Here is a 20,607-nt window from a genome sequence, read left to right on the forward strand (position 1 = left end):
AGAGAGAGAGAGTAAAACAGAGAGAGAGAGAGAGAGAGAGAGAGAGAGAGAGAGAGAGAAAAACAGAGAGAGAGAGAGAGAGAGAGAGTAAAACAGAGAGAGAGAGAGAGTAAAACAGAGAGAGAGAGGAAACAGAGAGAGAGAGTAAAACAGAGAGAGAGAGAGAGAGTAAAACAGAGAGAGAGAGAGAGTAACAGAGAGAGAGAGTAAAAGAGAGAGAGAGTAAAACAGAGAGAGAGAGTAAAACAGAGAGAGAGAGTAAACTGAGAGAGAGAGAGAGAGTAAAACAGGGAGAGAGAGTAAAACAGAGAGAGAGAGAGAGAGAGAGAGAGAGAGAGAGAGACAGACAGAGACACACAGAGAAATAATAAAGACAAGTGAAAAGGAGAAAGCAATGGAGCTGCCAAGTGTGTGTATGTACATTACTGTTACAGTAGATAGACTGGTAGAAACCTGACACACAGTATTAAAGTCTCATTGGCAGGTTGGCTCTGTCCCAGTCTAGTCTCACACTGACACAACCCTTCCTTCTCATAGGGCTGTCAGGAACATATTCTGTTGTGAAACCAGATACTTGAGGAGAGAAAGTGATGGAAAGTGCCATCAGCGATAAGACACTCCTCCGTCAAATATGTCCCATAGAGAGAGACAGGTAAAACATATCCCATACAGGTGGTATCAGACAGTCTGTGTTGAAGGCAAACTGGCCTAAGCATGCAGACTTCGGGATCTTTTATAGCCATGAAAACTGGGCTAAATTTGTACCAGTTAATTGAGGTCATGTCATTAGGTACAGTGCATTCGGAAAGTATTCAGACCCCTTGAATTCTTCCAAATTTTGTTACGTTACAGCCTTATTCTAAAATTGACAAAATATTTTTGCACACCTGTGTCATGACGTTGGCCTGTGGGTAAGGTTTATGACCCCCCCCCCCCCCCCATAAATACCTTTCTCCCTTCCCCTCTCTGACCCTACTGAAGGACTTGAATAGCCTGTGTTAAATATAGAGAGTCTGGGAACATCAAACAAATGGGGAAAAGGAACCATATTTTGGTAATAAAACCAGTTGGAAATATGCTTGGGAACGTAATGAGTATGTATGTCAGGTTCGGTTGTCATCTGAGACATTATGACGGATGACAGGACGACATAAACTGTACCTGAGAAAGTATACACCCTCTAGTTATCAGAGTAACATGGAATTGTTATGCAATTGAAATGTTTGATATTGAAATTGTTTGTTAGGAGATTAAATGTAATTTTAGCTTCCAAATGAGAGAATTGGGTTTTCATAAGGAAAGTGCCCTGCTTGATCAGTGGCCCACCCCAGTGAAGAGGAGGGGTTATAAACGATGAAACACATCCTTCCCCCCTCTCCACTATATAAGCCTTTGACGAAAAGATAACCAGGTTGTTCCAGTACGGGAGGTCTGCAGCCTTTACGTTAGAAGGACACACATGTCAAGTACAGAACTAAGCCAACCTCGGCGTGAGCTTTGGTGGCGAATGGTATGAACTTTGAGCTTATTCACTACAGAAGTGATACTTCCTAGCAGTTGAGTTAGCAGCGGCCGCTGTAGACGTGGGCTAGGAAAGGACGGACGACGGATCCAGTCTAACAACTAGACGAAGATACCACCACGTATCCAATTGACCACCATTGACATTCTTCCGAAAACAGGAAGATCTGTTGGCCAACCCGGCCAGCATCTACGACCAATCTACCGAAGCGCAGCTCAGAGTAAATATTTATTGCATTTTCCTTTTCCAAATGGGCGGTTCTCCCCATTAAGCGAGTCGGAGTCGGAGGCCGAGACTTCGCTGGTCTCTACTCCTCCCGTTGTGGGGTCTGAGACGCCGACGGCTCCCACCATTAGCTCTGACAAATTGAAAACCCTAGTCATTGGCGACTCCATTACCCGCAGTATTAGACTTAAAACTAATCATCCAGCGATCATACACTGTTTACCAGGGGGCAGGGCTACCGACGTTAAGGCTAATCTAAAGACGGTGCTGGCTAAAGCTAAAACTGGCGAGTGTAGAGAGTATAGAGATATTGTTATCCACGTCGGCACCAACGATGTTAGGATGAAACAGTCAGAGGTCACCAAGCGCAACATAGCTTCAGCGTGTAAATCAGCTAGAAAGATGTGTCGGCATCGATTAATTGTCTCTGGCCCCCTCCCAGTTAGGGGGAGTGATGAGCTCTACAGCAGAGTCTCACAACTCAATCGCTGGTTGAAAACTGTTTTCTGCCCCTCCCAAAAGATAGAATTTGTAGATAATTGGCCCTCTTTCTGGGACTCACCCACAAACAGGACCAAGCCTGGCCTGTTGAGGAGTGACGGACTCCATCCTAGCTGGAGGGGTGCTCTCATCTTATCTACGAACATAGACAGGGCTCTAACTCCTCTAGCTCCACAATGAAATAGGGTGCAGGCCAGGCAGCAGGCTGTTAGCCAGCCTGCCAGCTTAGTGGAGTCTGCCACTAGCACAGTCAGCGTAGTCAGCTCAGCTTTCCCCATTGAGACCGTGTCTGTGCCTCGATCTAGGTTGGGCAAAATTAAAAATGGCGGTGTTCGCTTTAGCAATCTCACTAGTATAAAGACCTCCTCCATTCCTGCCATTATTGAAAGAGATTGTGATACCTCACATCTCAAAATTGGGTTACTTAATGTTAGATCCCTCACTTCCAAGGCAGTTATAGTCAATGAACTAATCACTGATAATAATCTTGATGTGATTGGCCTGACTGAAACATGGCTTAAGCCTGATGAATTTACTGTGTTAAATGAGGCCTCACCCCCAGGTTACATTAGTGACCATACCCCCCGTGCATCCGGCAAAGGCGGAGGTGTTGCTAACATTTACGATAGCAAATTTCAATTTACAAAAAAAAAAACAACAATGACGTTTTCGTCTTTTGAGCTTCTAGTCATGAAATCTATGCAGCCTACTCACTCACTTTTTATAGCTACTGTTTATAGGCCTCCTGGGCCATATGCAGTGTTCCTCACTGAGTTCCCTGAATTCCTATCGGATCTTGTAGTCATAGCAGATAATATTCTAATTTTTGGTGACTTTAACATTCACATGGAAAAGTCCACAGACCCACTCCAAAAGGCTTTCGGAGCCATCATTGACTCAGTGGGTTTTGTCCAACATGTCTCTGGACCTACTCACTGCCACAGTCATACTCTGGACCTAGTTTTGTCCCATGGAATAAATGTTGTGGATCTAAATGTTTTTCCTCATTATCCTGGACTATCGGACCACCATATTATTACGTTCGCAATTGCAACAAATAATCTGCTCAGACCCCAACCAAGGAGCATTAAAAGTCGTGCTATAAATTCTCAGACAACCCAAAGATTCCTTGATGCCCTTCCAGACTGCCTCTGCCTACCCAAGGACGTCAGAGGACAAAAATCAGTTAACCACCTAACCGAGGAACTCAATTTAACCTTGCGCAATACCCTAGATGCAGTTGCACCCCTAAAAACTAAAAACATCTGTCATAAGAAACTAGCTCCCTGGTATACAGAAAATACACGAGCTCTGAAGCAAGCTTCCAGAAAATTGGAACGGAAATGGCGCCACACCAAACTGGAAGTCTTCCGACTAGCTTGGAAAGACAGTACCGTGCAGTATCGAAGAGCCCTTACTGCTGCTCGATCATCCTATTTTTCCAACTTAATTGAGGAAAATAAGAACAATCCGAAATTTCTTTTTGATACTGTCGCAAAGCTAACTAAAAAGCAGCCTTCGCAAATGGAGGATGGCTTTCACTTCAGCAGTAATAAATTTATGAACTTCTTTGAGGAAAAGATCATGATCATTAGAAAGCAAATTACAGACTCCTCTTTAAATCTGGGTATTCCTCCAAAGCTCCATTGTCCTGAGTCTGCACAACTCTGCCAGGACCTAGGATCAAGGGAGATACTAAAGTGTTTTAGTACTATATCTCTTGACGCAATGATGAAAATAATCATGGCCTCCAAACCCTCAAGCTGCATACTGGACCCTATTCCAACTAAACTACTGAAAGAGCTGCTTCCTGTGCTTGGCCCTCCTATGTTGAACATAATAAACGGCTCTCTATCCACCGGATGTGTACCAAGCTCACTAAAAGTGGCAGTAATAAAGCCTCTCTTGAAAAAGCCGAATCTTGATCCAGAAATTATAAAAAACTATCGGCCTATATCGAATCTTCCATTCCTCTCCAAAATTTTAGAAAAAGCTGTTGCACAGCAACTGACTGCCTTCCTGAAGACAAACAATGTATACGAAACGCTTCAGTCTGGTTTTAGACCCCATCATAGCACTGAGACTGCACTTGTGAAGGTGGTAAATGACCTTTTAATGACGTCAGACCGAGGCTCTGCATCTGTCCTCGTGCTCCTAGATCTTAGTGCCGCTTTTGATACCATCGATCACCACATTCTTTTGGAGAGATTGGAAACCCAAATTGGTCTACATGGACAAGTTCTGGCCTGGTTTAGATCTTATCTGTCGGAAAGATATCAGTTTGTCTCTGTGAATGGTTTGTCCTCTGACAAATCAATTGTAAATTTCGGTGTTCCTCAAGGTTCCGTTTTAGGACCACTATTGTTTTCACTATATATTTTACCTCTTGGGGATGTCATTCGAAAACATAATGTTAAATTTCACTGCTATGCGGACGACACACAGCTGTACATTTCAATGAAACATGGTGAAGCCCCAAAATTGCCCTCGCTAGAAGCCTGTGTTTCAGACATAAAGAAGTGGATGGCTGCAAACTTTCTACTTTTAAACTCGGACAAAACAGAGATGCTTGTTCTAGGTCCCAAGAAACAAAGAGATCTTCTGTTGAATCTGACAATTAATCTGGATGGTTGTACAGTCGTCTCAAATAAAACTGTGAAGGACCTCGGCGTTACTCTGGACCCTGATCTCTCTTTTGAAGAACATATCAAGACTGTTTCAAGGACAGCTTTTTTCCATCTACGTAACATTGCAAAAATCAGAAATTTTCTGTCCAAAAATGACGCAGAAAAATTAATCCATGCTTTTGTTACTTCTAGGCTGGACTACTGCAATGCTCTACTTTCCGGCTACCCGGATAAAGCACTAAATAAACTTCAGTTAGTGCTAAATACGGCTGCTAGAATCCTGACTAGAACCAAAAAATTTGATCATATTACTCCAGTGTTAGCCTCCCTACACTGGCTTCCTGTTAAGGCAAGGGCTGATTTCAAGGTTTTACTGCTAACCTACAAAGCATTACATGGGCTTGCTCCTACCTATCTTTCCGATTTGGTCCGGCCGTACATACCTACACGTACGCTACGGTCACAAGACGCAGGCCTCCTAATTGTCCCTAGAATTTCTAAGCAAACGGCTGGAGGTAGGGCTTTCTCCTATAGAGCTCCATTTTTATGGAATGGTCTGCCTACCAATGTGAGAGACGCAGACTCAGTCTCAACCTTTAAGTCTTTACTGAAGACTTATCTCTTCAGTAGGTCCTATGATTAAGTATAGTCTGGCCCAGGAGTGTGAAGGTGAACGGAAACGCTGGAGCAACGAACCGCCCTTGCTGTCTCTGCCTTGCCGGTTCCCCTCTTTCCACTGGGATTCTCTGCCTCTAACCCTTTTACAGAGGCTGAGTCACTGGCCTACTGGTGTTCTTCCAGGCCGTCCATGGGAGGGGTGCGTCACTTGAGTGGGTTGAGTCACTGACGTGGTCTTCCTGTCTGGGTTGGCGCCCCCCCCCCCCCCCCCCCCTTGGGTTGTGCCATGGCGGAGATCGTTGTGGGCTATACTCGGCCTTGTCTTAGGACGGTAAGTTGGTGGTTGGAGACATCCCTCTAGTGGTGTGGGGGCTGTGCTTTGGCAAAGTGGGTGGGGTTATATCCTGCCTGTTTGGCCCTGTCCGGGGGTATCATCGGATGGGGCCACAGTGTCTTCTGATCCCTCCTGTCTCAGCCTCCAGTATTTATGCTGCAGTAGTTTATGTGTCGGGGGGCTAGGGTCAGTCTGTTACATCTGGAGTATTTCTCTTGTCTTATCCGGTGTCCTGTGTGTATTTAAATATGCTCTCTCTAATTCTCTCTTTCTCTCTTTCTGTCTTTCTCTCGGAGGACCTGAGCCCTAGGACCATGCCTCAGGACTACCTGGTATGATGACTCCTTGCTGTCCCCAGTCCACCTGGCCGTGCTGCTGCTCCAGTTTCAACTGTTCTGCCTGCGGCTATGGAACCCTGACCTGTTCACCGGACGTGCTTGTTGCACCCTCGACAACTACTATGATTATTATTATTTGACCATGCTGGTCATTTATGAACATTTTAACATTTTAACATTTTGACCATGTTCTGTTATAATATCCACCCTGCACAGCCAGAAGAGGACTGGCCACCCCTCATAGCCTGGTTCCTCTCTAGGTTTCTTCCTAGGTTTTTGGCCTTTCTAGGGAGTTTTTCCTAGGGAGTTTTTCCTAGCCACCGTGCTTCTTTCACATGCTTTGCTTGCTGTTTGGGGTTTTAGGCTGGGTTTCTGTACAGCACTTTGAGAATATCAGCTGATGTACGAAGGGCTATATAAAAAAAAAATATAAAAAAAAAATTGATTTGATTTAGAATGCATAAGATAATGTATTTACGATAGCATAGCTGCTGTTTCTTCGTTCCTAAGTCTTCCCGCTCTTTCATTGAAGCCCAACCCCCTTTCCTTTGTGTAACCAGGTTCCGTCCACCGGGACGTTTTCTGTATGACATCATTTGTATTCTGTGTATTTGTAATTCTGCGTGATTAGTTTAGGTATTTAGTAAATAAATAATTAAACCCAATTTTGTATTGCTGATTCAACTTGTTAGCCAGGGTTCGTGAAGATAACCAAGAATTTACAACTTTCATTATGAGACAGAAAATAAGATGATTAAGATGACGGCTATCGATGTAAAAGATTACTTTTAAGAGTTTATTCGGAAGATAAAAAACGTACCCGATTTAATCTGGTTATTACTCCTGCCCAGAAACTAGAATATCGCTATTTTACGAGAAAAATCGCATAACAATTTATTTTAAACAGCGTTTGACATGCTTCGAAGTATGGTAATAGAATATTTAGAATTTTTTTGTCACGATACGCGCCGGCGCGTCACCCTTCGGATAGTGTCTTGAACGCAAGAACAAAACACAGCTATTTGTATATAACTATGGATTATTTGGAACCAAAACAACATTGGGTGTTGAAGTAGAAGTCCTGGGAGTGCATTCTGACGAAGAACAGCAAAGGTAATCCAATTTTTCTTATAGTAAATCTGAGTTTGGTGAGTGCCAAACTTGTGGGTGTCAAAATAGCTAGCCATGATGGCCGGGCTATCTACTCAGAATATTGCAAAATGTGCTTTCACCGAAAAGCTATTTTAAAATCGGACACCGCGATTGCATAAAGGAGTTCTGTATCTATAATTCTTAAAATAATTGTTATGTTTTTTGTGAACGTTTATCGTGAGTAATTTTGTAAATTCACCGGAAGTTTCGGTGGGTATGCTAGTTCTGAACGTCACATGCTAATGTAAAAAGCAGTTTTTTTTATATAAATATGAACTTGATTGAACAAAACATGCATGTATTGTATAACATAATGTCCTAGGAGTGTCATCTGATGAAGATCATCAAAGATTAGTGCTGCATTTAGCTGTGGTTTTGGTTTTTGTGACATTATATGCTAGCTTGAAAAATGGGTGTGTGATTATTTCTGGCTGGGTACTCTCCTGACACAATCTAATGTTTTGCTTTCGTTGTAAAGCCTTTTTGAAATCGGACAGTGTGGTTAGATAAAGGAGAGTCTTGTCTTTAAAATGGTGTAAAATAGTAATACGTTTGAAAAATTGAAGTTTTTGCATTTTTGAGGTATTTGTAATTCGCGCCACGCTCTACCATTGGATATTGGTGAGGCGTTCCGCTAGCGGAACATCTAGATGTAAGAGGTTTTAATGGTTATTCCAGTGTACACAGGGAGGAGGCATTAGCAGGGACAGATATCCATCAATGTTTAGGTGTACAGAGACTTGCCCCCAGATGGTGTGGAGTTGTTACCCGAGAACTCGGTAAAGAAGAAGCTCTTGAACACATAAGGTCAGCCAGTGAATACTACTACTACATAAGTTCAGCCAGTAAAAACTACTACATAAGGTCAGCCAGTGAATACTACTACATAAGGTCTGCCAGTGAATACTACTACATAAGGTCAGCCAGTGAATACTACTACATCAGGTCAGCCAGTAAATACTAGTACATAAGGTCAGCCAGTGAATACTACTACATAAGGTCAGCCAGTGAATACTACTATATAAGGTCAGCCAGCGAATACTACTACATAAGGTCAGCCAGCGAATACTAACACATAAGATCAGCCAGCGAATACTAACAGATAAGTTCAGCCAGCGAATACTAATAGATAAGGTCAGCCAGCGAATACTAATAGATAAGGTCAGCCAGCGAATACTAATACATAAGGTCAGCCAGTGAATACTAGTACATAAGGTCAGCCAGTAAAAACTACTACATAAGGTCAGCCAGTGAATACTAGTACATAAGTTCAGCCAGTAAAAACTACTACATAAGGTCAGCCAGTGAATACTACTACATAAGGTCAGCCAGTGAATACTACTACATAAGGTCAGCCAGTGAATACTACTACATAAGGTCAGCCAGTGAATACTACTACATAAGGTCAGCCAGTGAATACTAACACATAAGGTCAGCCAGAGAATACTAACACATAAGGTCAGCCAGTGAATATTAACACATAAGGTCAGCCAGTGAATACTAACACATAAGGTCAGCCAGTGAATACTACTACATAAGGTCAGCCAGTGAATACTACTACATAAGGTCAGCCAGTGAATACTACTACATAAGGTCAGCCAGTGAATACTAACACATAAGGTCAGCCAGGGAATACTAACACATAAGGTCAGCCAGTGAATATTAACACATAAGGTCAGCCAGTGAATATTAACACATAAGGTCAGCCAGTGAATACTAACACATAAGGTCAGCCAGTGAATACTAACACATAAGGTCAGCCAGTGAATACTAGTACATAAGGTCAGCCAGTGAATACTAATACATACAGGTCAGCCAGTTAATACTAACACATAAGTTCAGCCAGTGAATACTAACACATAAGGTCAGCCAGTGAATACTACTACATAAGGTCAGCCAGTGAATACTACTACATAAGGTCAGCCAGTGAATACTACTACATACAGGTCAGCCAGTGAATACTAGTACATACGGTCAGCCAGTGAATACTAACACATAAGGTCAGCCAGTGAATACTACTACATAAGGTCAGCCAGTGAATACTACTACATAAGGTCAGCCAGTGAATACTACTACACAAGGTCAGCCAGTGAATACTAATACATAAGGTCAGCCAGTGAATACTAACACATAAGGTCAGCCAGTGAATACTACTACATAAGGTCAGCCAGTGAATACTACTACATAAGGTCAGCCAGTGAATACTAATACATAAGGTCAGCCAGTGAATACTACTACATAAGGTCAGCCAGTGAATACTACTACATAAGGTCAGCCAGTGAATACTAATACATAAGGTCAGCCAGTGAATACTAATACATAAGGTCAGCCAGTGAATACTAACACATAAGGTCAGCCAGTGAATACTAATACATAAGGTCAGCCAGTGAATACTAATACATAAGGTCAGCCAGTGAATACTAATACATAAGGTCAGCCAGTGAATACTAATACATAAGGTCAGCCAGTGAATACTAATACATAAGGTCAGCCAGTGAATACTAATACATAAGGTCAGCCAGTGAATACTAATACATAAGGTCAGCCAGTGAATACTAATACATAAGGTCAGCCAGTGAATACTAATACATAAGGTCAGCCAGTGAATACTAACACATAAGGTCAGCCAGTGAAAACTAACACATAAGGTCAGCCAGTGAATACTAACACATAAGGTCAGCCAGTGAATACTAATACATAAGGTCAGCCAGTGAATACTAACACATAAGGTCAGCCAGGGAATACTAACACATAAGGTCAGCCAGGGAATACTAACACATAAGGTCAGCCAGTGAATACTACTACATAAGGTCAGCCAGTGAATACTACTACATAAGGTCAGCCAGTGAATACTACTACATAAGGTCAGCCAGTGAATACTACTACATAAGGTCAGCCAGTGAATACTACTACATAAGGTCAGCCAGTGAATACTAGTACATAAGGTCAGCCAGTGAATACTAACACATAAGGTCAGCCAGTGAATATTAACACATAAGGTCAGCCAGTGAATATTAACACATAAGGTCAGCCAGTGAATACTAACACATAAGGTCAGCCAGTGAATACTAACACATAAGGTCAGCCAGTGAATACTAGTACATAAGGTCAGCCAGTGAATACTAATACATAAGGTCAGCCAGTTAATACTAACACATAAGTTCAGCCAGTGAATACTAACACATAAGGTCAGCCAGTGAATACTACTACATAAGGTCAGCCAGTGAATACTACTACATAAGGTCAGCCAGTGAATACTACTACATACAGTCAGCCAGTGAATACTAGTACATACGGTCAGCCAGTGAATACTAACACATAAGGTCAGCCAGTGAATACTACTACATAAGGTCAGCCAGTGAATACTACTACATAAGGTCAGCCAGTGAATACTACTACACAAGGTCAGCCAGTGAATACTAATACATAAGGTCAGCCAGTGAATACTAACACATAAGGTCAGCCAGTGAATACTACTACATAAGGTCAGCCAGTGAATACTACTACATAAGGTCAGCCAGTGAATACTAATACATAAGGTCAGCCAGTTAATACTAATACATAAGGTCAGCCAGTGAATACTACTACATAAGGTCAGCCAGTGAATACTACTACATAAGGTCAGCCAGTGAATACTAATACATAAGGTCAGCCAGTGAATACTAACACATAAGGTCAGCCAGTGAATACTAATACATAAGGTCAGCCAGTGAATACTAATACATAAGGTCAGCCAGTGAATACTAATACATAAGGTCAGCCAGTGAATACTAATACATAAGGTCAGCCAGTGAATACTAATACATAAGGTCAGCCAGTGAATACTAATACATAAGGTCAGCCAGTGAATACTAATACATAAGGTCAGCCAGTGAATACTAATACATAAGGTCAGCCAGTGAATACTAATACATAAGGTCAGCCAGTGAATACTAATACATAAGGTCAGCCAGTTAATACTAATACATAAGGTCAGCCAGTGAATACTAACACATAAGGTCAGCCAGTGAAAACTAACACATAAGGTCAGCCAGTGAATACTAACACATAAGGTCAGCCAGTGAATACTAATACATAAGGTCAGCCAGTGAATACTAACACATAAGGTCAGCCAGGGAATACTAACACATAAGGTCAGCCAGGGAATACTAACACATAAGGTCAGCCAGTGAATACTACTACATAAGGTCAGCCAGTGAATACTACTACATAAGGTCAGCCAGTGAATACTACTACATAAGGTCAGCCAGTGAATACTACTACATAAGGTCAGCCAGTGAATACTAATACATAAGGTCAGCCAGTGAATACTAGTACATAAGGTCAGCCAGTGAATACTAACACATAAGGTCAGCCAGTGAATACTAATAGATAAGGTCAGCCAGTGAATACTACTACATAAGGTCAGCCAGTGAATACTACTACATAAGGTCAGCCAGTGAATACTAATACATAAGGTCAGCCAGTGAATATTAACACATAAGGTCAGCCAGTGAATACTACTACATAAGGTCAGCCAGTGAATACTAATACATAAGGTCAGCCAGTGAATATTAACACATAAGGTCAGCCAGTGAATATTAACACATAAGGTCAGCCAGTGAATACTACTACATAAGGTCAGCCAGTGAATACTAATACATAAGGTCAGCCAGTGAATATTAACACATAAGGTCAGCCAGTGAATACTAGTACATACGTTCAGCCAGTGAATACTAACACAAGTGTGTGCACTGCTCTTGATCAATCATAATAAGATAGATTGGAACTGTGCAGGTTGGTACGTTTCAGTCTATTAGAAAATAATAAAGATCAGCATTACAGTGGATACTGGACAGTCCCCTAGAGGACTATACTATATAAATACAACAGCAGTGGATATAGTTGAGACTATACAAGTTGAGACTATAATAGTGTGTATGTGTGTGTGTGTGTGTGTGTGTGTTGGGTACAGACCTGTTATTCTCTGAGTGGTTGTGTTGTCCATCATGGCTGGCTCTAGGCATCATGGGGGATGAGAGGGCGGGGTCCCGCTGCGTCTGAGAGGCCAATGATGATGGAGCTGTGTGAACACACCTGGGAGACACACATAAATCTTACACATAACATGTCATAACATGATAGCGTCAACATGACAGTGTCACTAGCTTGGTAAGAGATTGTAGCTGCAACACATTGGTGATATGCAGAGGTTCGTTATACCTAAACAACACCTGATATGAAATCTATCACTTTAAACTGAGACTCAGTGATGAGGTTGCCAGGAGCAGCAGGATATTGCAGCGGAGCGCGATGCAAGACGTAGCACTCACAATAAACATCTGTTCATGTGCACAGATGCACTTCACGCAACATGATAGCTATGGGGCCTTGTGATTCATACTCTTAGTTGTTGCAGAAGTCGGCCTAATATTGCTGTTTACACCGTGCATCGCTGACTACCTTAAATCTCAAGAGATGTTTGTATGCGTTTCTCACACATAAAATATAAAAACACACAGTTTGTTCTGTTCTGAAGGTGACCATCCTACCCAACATGCATCAGAAAACACAGTCTCAGTAAAACATGAGACATTATGCAGAACTTGACTTAGAGTATATGTCCTGTCAGCTTGAGTGTGAATGGCAGCGGGGTGAACTTTACTCCACCACACACACTGGACTCCTAACACACACACACACACACCCCCACGCATCTACCCTCACACACACACCCCCCACCCTTGTGGGTGGTTAGAGCTGATTACCGAGCCATATGAGTTCCGGTCCATTGGAGAGCAGGTCCACCAGAGAGAGAATAGCTCTGGGTCGGAACATGAGAGGAGATGGCTGATTGGCTAAATCTACAGCATTGGTATTTGGTGAACAGAGCTGTACAATGACTTACTGGATCAGTCTTTGAAGAAGCTAGGGTCCTAACTGAGAGGCCATACATGCGCGCGCACACACACCACACACACACACACACACACACACACACACACACACACACACACACACACACACACACACACACTTTTCCCCATGACCTCTCTAGCTCCCTCTGCTGTTGGCATGCAATACAACACCATTCTACCACATGACCTTGTAACCTGCCACTTCAACATCAGGGTCAAATGTGGCCAATCAGGACAACAGGAGAGGCTGTTGATGCCTAGAATAGCTGTTGATTTGAAGTGAACACTCCAATCAAGTCTGAGTGGTAGGGTATAGTGTACCTCTTGAAGAGCTGGGTGTAGGCTCTGGGACTCTTCCCCATCAGAGCCTCTCTGACCAGCTGCTGCCGTCTGTGGATGGAGGCCAGCTCCTACGGCCCAGAGAGAGAGATACAGTATTTAAACATGATGCTGTGTCTGTGGATGGAGGCCAGCTCCTACGGCCCAGAGAGAGATACAGTATTTAAACATGATGCTGTATCTGTGGATGGAGGCCAGCTCCTACGGCCCAGAGAGAGAGATAAAGTATTTAAACATGACGCTGTATCTGTGGATGGAGGCCAGCTCCTACGGCCCAGAGAGAGAGATACAGTATTTAAACATGATGCTGTGTCTGTGGATGGAGGCCAGCTCCTACGGCCCAGAGAGAGAGATACAGTATTTAAACATGACGCTGTATCTGTGGATGGAGGCCAGCTCCTACGGCCCAGAGAGAGAGATACAGTATTTAAACATGATGCTGTCTGTGGATGGAGGCCAGCTCCTATGGCCCAGAGAGAGAGATACAGTATTTAAACATGACACTGTATCTGTGGATGGAGGCCAGCTCCTATGGCCCAGAGAGAGAGATACAGTATTTAAACATGATGCTGTATCTGTGGATGGAGGCCAGCTCCTACGGCCCAGAGAGAGAGATACAGTATTTAAACATGATGCTGTGTCTGCGGATGGAGGCCAGCTCCTACGGCGCAGAAAGAGAGATACAGTATTTAAACATGACGCTGTGTCTGTGGATGGAGGCCAGCTCCTACGGCCCAGAGAGAGAGAGATACAGTATTTAAACATGATGCTGTATCTGTGGATGGAGGCCAGCTCCTACGGCCCAGAGAGAGAGATAAAGTATTTAAACATGACGCTGTGTCTGTGGATGGAGGCCAGCTCCTACGGCGCAGAGAGAGAGATACAGTATTTAAACATGATGCTGTCTGTGGATGGAGGCCAGCTCCTACGGCCCAGAGAGAAAGATACAGTATTTAAACATGACGCTGTGTCTGTGGATGGAGTCCAGCTCCTACGACCCAGAGAGAGAGATACAGTATTTAAACATGATGCTGTGTCTGTGGATGGAGGCCAGCTCCTATGGCCCAGAGAGAGAGATACAGTATTTAAACATGATGCTGTCTGTGGATGGAGGCCAGCTCCTATGGCCCAGAGAGAGAGATACAGTATTTAAACATGATGCTGTGTCTGTGGATGGAGGCCAGCTCCTACGGCCCAGAGAGAGAGATACAGTATTTAAACATGATGCTGTCTGTGGATGGAGGCCAGCTCCTATGGCCCAGAGAGAGAGATACAGTATTTAAACATGATGCTGTGTCTGTGGATGGAGGCCAGCTCCTATGGCCCAGAGAGAGAGATACAGTATTTAAACATGACGCTGTGTCTGTGGATGGAGGCCAGCTCCTATGGCCCAGAGAGATAGATACAGTATTTAAACATGATGCTGTCTGTGGATGGAGGCCAGCTCCTATGGCCCAGAGAGAGAGATACAGTATTTAAACATGATGCTGTCTGTGGATGGAGGCCAGCTCCTATGGCCCAGAGAGAGAGATACAGTATTTAAACATGATGCTGTGTCTGTGGATGGAGGCCAGCTTCTACGGCCCAGAGAGAGAGATACAGTATTTAAACATGATGCTGTGTCTGTGGATGGAGGCCAGCTCCTACGGCCCAGAGAGAGAGATACAGTATTTAAACAACTAATCAACTGCTCACCAAGACCTTGATTGGTTAAATCACACAAATTAGCGCTGGGCTGAAACAAAAGCCTGAATACCATAGTTGACCAGGTGCAGGGTTGGTGACTACTGACGTGTGTGTGTGTGTGTGTGTGTGTGTGTGTGTGTGTGTGTGTGTGTGTGTGTGTGTGTGTGTGTGTGTTGTGACTCACTGCTGAAGTCTTCTGTGGGGTGAGCTGGGCCTGGACCTTGTTGTAGTACTTCCTACAGTTGTGGTCCGAGGGGTCCATGTCTGGAGCGGAGCGGGACTTAAAGACTGTCTCTGGCCTGGTGGAGGGGGCTGGGGGCGCCTCGTCCACTAAGGAGTCCCTCTTCAACTCTGTCACAGATGCTGACACGTTAATGACACACTCGGTCGCACATATATGTGCTGTAATGCACACAAACACACACCCACCCACCCACCTGTGGAGGTGTTGTCTGGGTTGTCTGTGGTGCTCTGGTCCTCTCCTCCCTGCTCCTCCACTCCCAGATAGTCCTTCACCACCTGCCTCAGGGTTCTGTATGCCTCCACTGGCTCATCTGAACACACACACACTATTAAAATAATCTCCATACATTAGTACAGCAAGTCTGCGTATCTTTCTTCGCATCCCTGTCGTGTCCACACACACACACACACACACACACACACACACACACACACACACACACACACACACACACACACACACACACACACACACACACACACACACACACACACACACACACACGTCCCTCGCCAGACATAAGATTCTTTAGATAAATCTCTTAAAGTGACTGTCCAGCGTTTCCAGATATCTCAGAAATGTGACCTATCATTTATTACAATACGATTGAAATAGTTTTCCTTCCAAAATATGGTAATTAAGTATGTTAAAAGCAGCTTTTCTGGTTTGGAATGGTGTGGGCGTATACCGGTCATTAAAAATATTCACGCGAGTAGGCCACTGATTGGCTATATTAGCCGGTAAGTAAATAGCAAGCATTTTTTAAATGTTCTGTTTGAGATACAAGTATGAGGTGGGTTATTTTTCTCTCTAATTAATGCTTTGGACACAAATAATAATAAAGGACACGCCAACAACATTATTTGGGTAAGAGAACATGAACTTTTAACAGTAAGATTTTCACTGGACATTGGTAGTTTCAATAGGAACGCACCTTTGGTTGTGGCCTGACATTTTTTGTTTCTTTATATGGTAGGATGCAGGTCAACTCTGAAAGCTTTAGTTGGTGCATGGAGTGAAAACCATCACAAGAACCATTAAAACCATGATAGACAACATGGGTATGCATCTACAGTACCAGTCAAAAGTTTGGACACACCTACTCATTCCAGGGTTTTTCTTTATTTTTTACTATTTTCTACATTGTTGAATACTATTGAAGACATCATAACACATAATATAATAACACATATGGAATCATGTAGTAACCAAAAAAGTGTTAAACAAATAAAAATAGAGCGAGTAGTCGTGCTGCACTTCGCTCCGCAGGTAATATTACATCTCATTACATTACAACGGTTTAATTTGTTTGATCTGAGCAATTTTTTTGCTAGCTACTTAGCTGTCTTTGTATCAAAGATAATTGTGTAGTTTAGTGTAATTATCGAGGTTAGCTAGCCAGCTATTTTTGTCCACCGCACCGCGCCACCGTTCTCCTACTTAGTCAACACTGCTAGCTAGCCAACTTCTACCGACTAGCAGCACTGTAGAAACTAATAGAAACTAATACATTACAACGGAACGATTTGATTAGTGTAGTGTTAGCTAGCTACATAGTTGTCTTTGCTGTCTTTGTATCTAATATAATTGTGTAGTTTAGAGTAATTATCGAGGTTAGCTAGCCAGGTTAGCTAGCCAGGTTAGCTAGTGTTAGCTAGCCAGGTTAGCTAGTGTTAGCTAGCTACATAGTTGCCTTTGTATCATGATAAGGTGTAGCACTGAAACTATCGAGGTTACCTAGCCAGCTACACTTTCAAACAAAGTCAACAACGCAGCCACTGCTAGCTAGCCTACTTCACCAGCCAGCAGTACTGTATCATTTTAGTCATTTTAGTCAATAAGTTGTCTTTGTCATAGTTTGATAATTGTGTAGTTTAGAGTAATTATCGAGGTTAGCTAGCCAGCTATTTTCGTCCCCTGCGACGCCATTTCCAAACCTAGCCAACTATTACCGACGAGCAGCATTGTAGAAACTAAATACATTACAAAGGAACGTCTTGATTAGTGTTATGTTAGCTAGCTACATAGTTGCCTTTGTATCATGATAAGGTGTAGTACTGAAACTATCGAGGTTACCTAGCCAGCTACACTTTCAAACAAAGTCAACAACGCAGCCACTGCTAGCTAGCCTACTTCACCAGCCAGTAGTACTGTATCATTTTAATCATTTTAGTCAATAAGATTTTTGCAACGTAAGCTTAACTTTCTGAACATTCGAGACGTGTAGTCCACTTGTCATTCCAATCTCCTTTGCATTAGCGTAGCCTCTTCTGTAGCCTGTCAACTATGTGCCTGTCTATCCCTGTTCTCTCCCCTCTGCACAGGCCATACAAACGCTTCACACCGCGTGGCCGCTGCCACTCTAACCTGGTGGTCCCAGCGCGCACGACCCACGTGGTTCCAGGTCTCCGGCAGCCTCTGGAACTGCCGGTCTGCGGCCAACAAGGCAGAGTTCATCTCAGCCTATGCTACCCTCCAGTCCCTCGACTTCTTGGCGCTGACGGAAACATGGATTACCACAGATAACACTGCTACTCCTACTGCTCTCTCCTCGTCTGCCCACGTGTTCTCGCATACCCCGAGAGCATCTGGCCAGCGGGGTGGTGGCACTGGAATCCTCATCTCTCCCAAGTGGACATTCTCTCTTTCTCCCCTGACCCATCTGTCTATCGCCTCCTTTGAATTCCATGCTGTCACAGTTACCAGCCCTTTCAAGCTTAACATCCTTATCATTTATAGCCCTCCAGGTTCCCTTGGAGAGTTCATCAATGAGCTTGACGCCTTGATAAGTTCCTTTCCTGAGGATGGCTCACCTCTCACAGTTCTGGGTGACTTTAACCTCCCCACGTCTACCTTTGACTCATTCCTCTCTGCCTCCTTCTTTCCACTCCTCTCCTCTTTTGACCTCACCCTCTCACCTCCCCCCTACTCACAAAGCAGGCAATACGCTTGACCTCATCTTTACTAGATGCTGTTCTTCCACTAATCTCATTGCAACTCCCCTCCAAGTCTCCGACCACTACCTTGTATCCATTTCCCTCTCGCTCTCATCCAACACTTCTCACTCTGCCCCTACTCGGATGGTATTGCGCCGTAGCAACCTTCGCTCTCTCTCTCCCGCTACTCTCTCCTCTTCCATCCTATCATCTCTTCCCTCTGCTCAAACCTTCTCCAAACTATCTCCTGATTCTGCCTCCTCAACCCTCCTCTCCTCCCTTTCTGCATCCTTTGACTCTCTATGTCCCCTATCCTCCAGGCCGGCTCGGTCCTCCCCTGCTCCGTGGCTTGACGACTCATTGCGAGCTCACAGAACAGGGCTCCGGGCAGCCGAGCGGAAATGCAGGAAAACTCGCCTCCCTGCGGACCTGGCATCCTTTCACTCCCTCCGTTCGACATTTTCCTCTTCTGTCTCTGCTGCTAAAGCCACTTTCTACCACTCTAAATTCCAAGCATCTGCCTCTAACCCTAGGAAGCTCTTTGCCACCTTCTCCTCCCTCCTGAATCCTCCCCCCCCCCTCCTCCTTCTCTGCGGATGACGTCGTCAACCATTTTGAAAAGAAGGTCGACGACATCCGATCCTCGTTTGCTAAGTCAAACGACACCGCTGGTCCTGCTCACACTGCCCTACCCTGTGCTTTGACCTCTTTCTCCCCAATCTCTCCAGATGAAATCTCGCGTCTTGTGACGGCCGGCCGCCCAACAACCTGCCCGCTTGACCCTATCCCCTCCTCTCTTCTCCAGACCATTTCCGGAGACCTTCTCCCTTACCTCACCTCGCTCATCAACTCATCCTTGACCGCTGGCTACGTCCCTTCCGTCTTCAAAAGAGCGAGAGTTGCACCCCTTCTGAAAAAACCTACACTCGATCCCTCCGATGTCAACAACTACAGACCAGTATCCCTTCTTTCTTTTCTCTCCAAAACTCTTGAACGTGCCGTCCTTGGCCAGCTCTCCTGCTATCTCTCTCAGAATGACCTTCTTGATCCTAATCAGTCAGGTTTCAAGACTGGGCATTCAACTGAGACTGCTCTTCTCTGTGTCACGGAGGCTCTCCGCACTGCTAAAGCTAACTCTCTCTCCTCTGCTCTCATCCTTCTAGACCTATCTGCTGCCTTTGATACTGTGAACCATCAGATCCTCCTCTCCACCCTCTCCGAGTTGGGCATCTCCGGCGCGGCCCACGCTTGGATTGCGTCCTACCTGACAAGTCGCTCCTACCAGGTTGCGTGGCGAGAATCTGTCTCCGCACCATGCGCTCTCACCACTGGTGTCCCCCAGGGCTCTGTTCTAGGCCCTCTCCTATTCTCGCTATACACCAAGTCACTTGGCTCTGTCATATCCTCACATGGTCTCTCCTATCATTGCTATGCAGACGACACACAATTAATCTTCTCCTTTCCCCCTTCTGATAACCAGGTGGCGAATCGCATCTCTGCATGTCTGGCAGACATATCAGTGTCGATGACGGATCACCACCTCAAGCTGAACCTCGGCAAGACGGAGCTGCTCTTCCTCTCAGGGAAGGACTGCCCATTCCATGATCTCGCCATCACGGTTGTCAACTCCATTGTGTCCTCCTCCCAGAGTGCTAAGAACCTTGGCGTGACCCTGGACAACACCCTGTCGTTCTCCACTAACATCATGCTCTACAACATTCGCAGAGTACGACCCTGCCTCACACAGGAAGCGGCGCAGGTCCTAATCCAGGCACTTGTCATCTCCCGTCTGGATTACTGCAACTCGCTGTTGGCTGGGCTCCCTGCCTGTGCCATTAAACCCCTACAACTCATCCAGAACGCCGCAGCCCGTCTGGTGTTCAACCTTCCCAAGTTCTCTCACGTCACCCCGCTCCTCCGCTCTCTCCACTGGCTTCCAGTTGAAGCTCGCATCCGCTACAAGACCATGGTGCTTGCCTACGGAGCCGTGAGGGGAACGGCACCTCCGTACCTTCAGGCTCTGATCAGGCCCTACACCCAAACGAGGGCACTGCGTTCATCCACCTCTGGCCTGCTGGCCCCCCTATCTCTGCGGAAGCACAGTTCCCGCTCAGCCCAGTCAAAACTGTTCGCTGCTCTGGCACCCCTATGGTGAAACAAGCTCCCTCACGACGCCAGGACAGCAGAG

At 44.6% G+C, this 20,607-nt stretch overlaps 1 protein-coding gene across 1 annotated transcript in view; it reads right to left on the reverse strand.

Annotated features, from left to right (window-relative positions):
- Positions 1–20,607, reverse strand: part of LOC106594477 (leucine-rich repeat and guanylate kinase domain-containing protein) — a 63,638-nt gene that overhangs the window by 7,317 nt on the left and 35,714 nt on the right. The window contains exons 15-18 of the mRNA XM_045722269.2: positions 15,677–15,793; positions 15,424–15,590; positions 13,536–13,624; positions 12,274–12,393 (exon numbers count right to left, since the gene is read on the reverse strand). Coding sequence (XP_045578225.2) covers positions 12,274–12,393; positions 13,536–13,624; positions 15,424–15,590; positions 15,677–15,793 — 493 coding nt within the window. The remainder of the gene's footprint in view (positions 1–12,273; positions 12,394–13,535; positions 13,625–15,423; positions 15,591–15,676; positions 15,794–20,607) is intronic.

The sequence above is a fragment of the Salmo salar genome, chromosome 07 (genome assembly GCF_965601325.2).
Source record: "Salmo salar chromosome 07, fSalSal1, whole genome shotgun sequence".
Taxonomy (NCBI): Eukaryota; Metazoa; Chordata; class Actinopteri; order Salmoniformes; family Salmonidae; genus Salmo; species Salmo salar.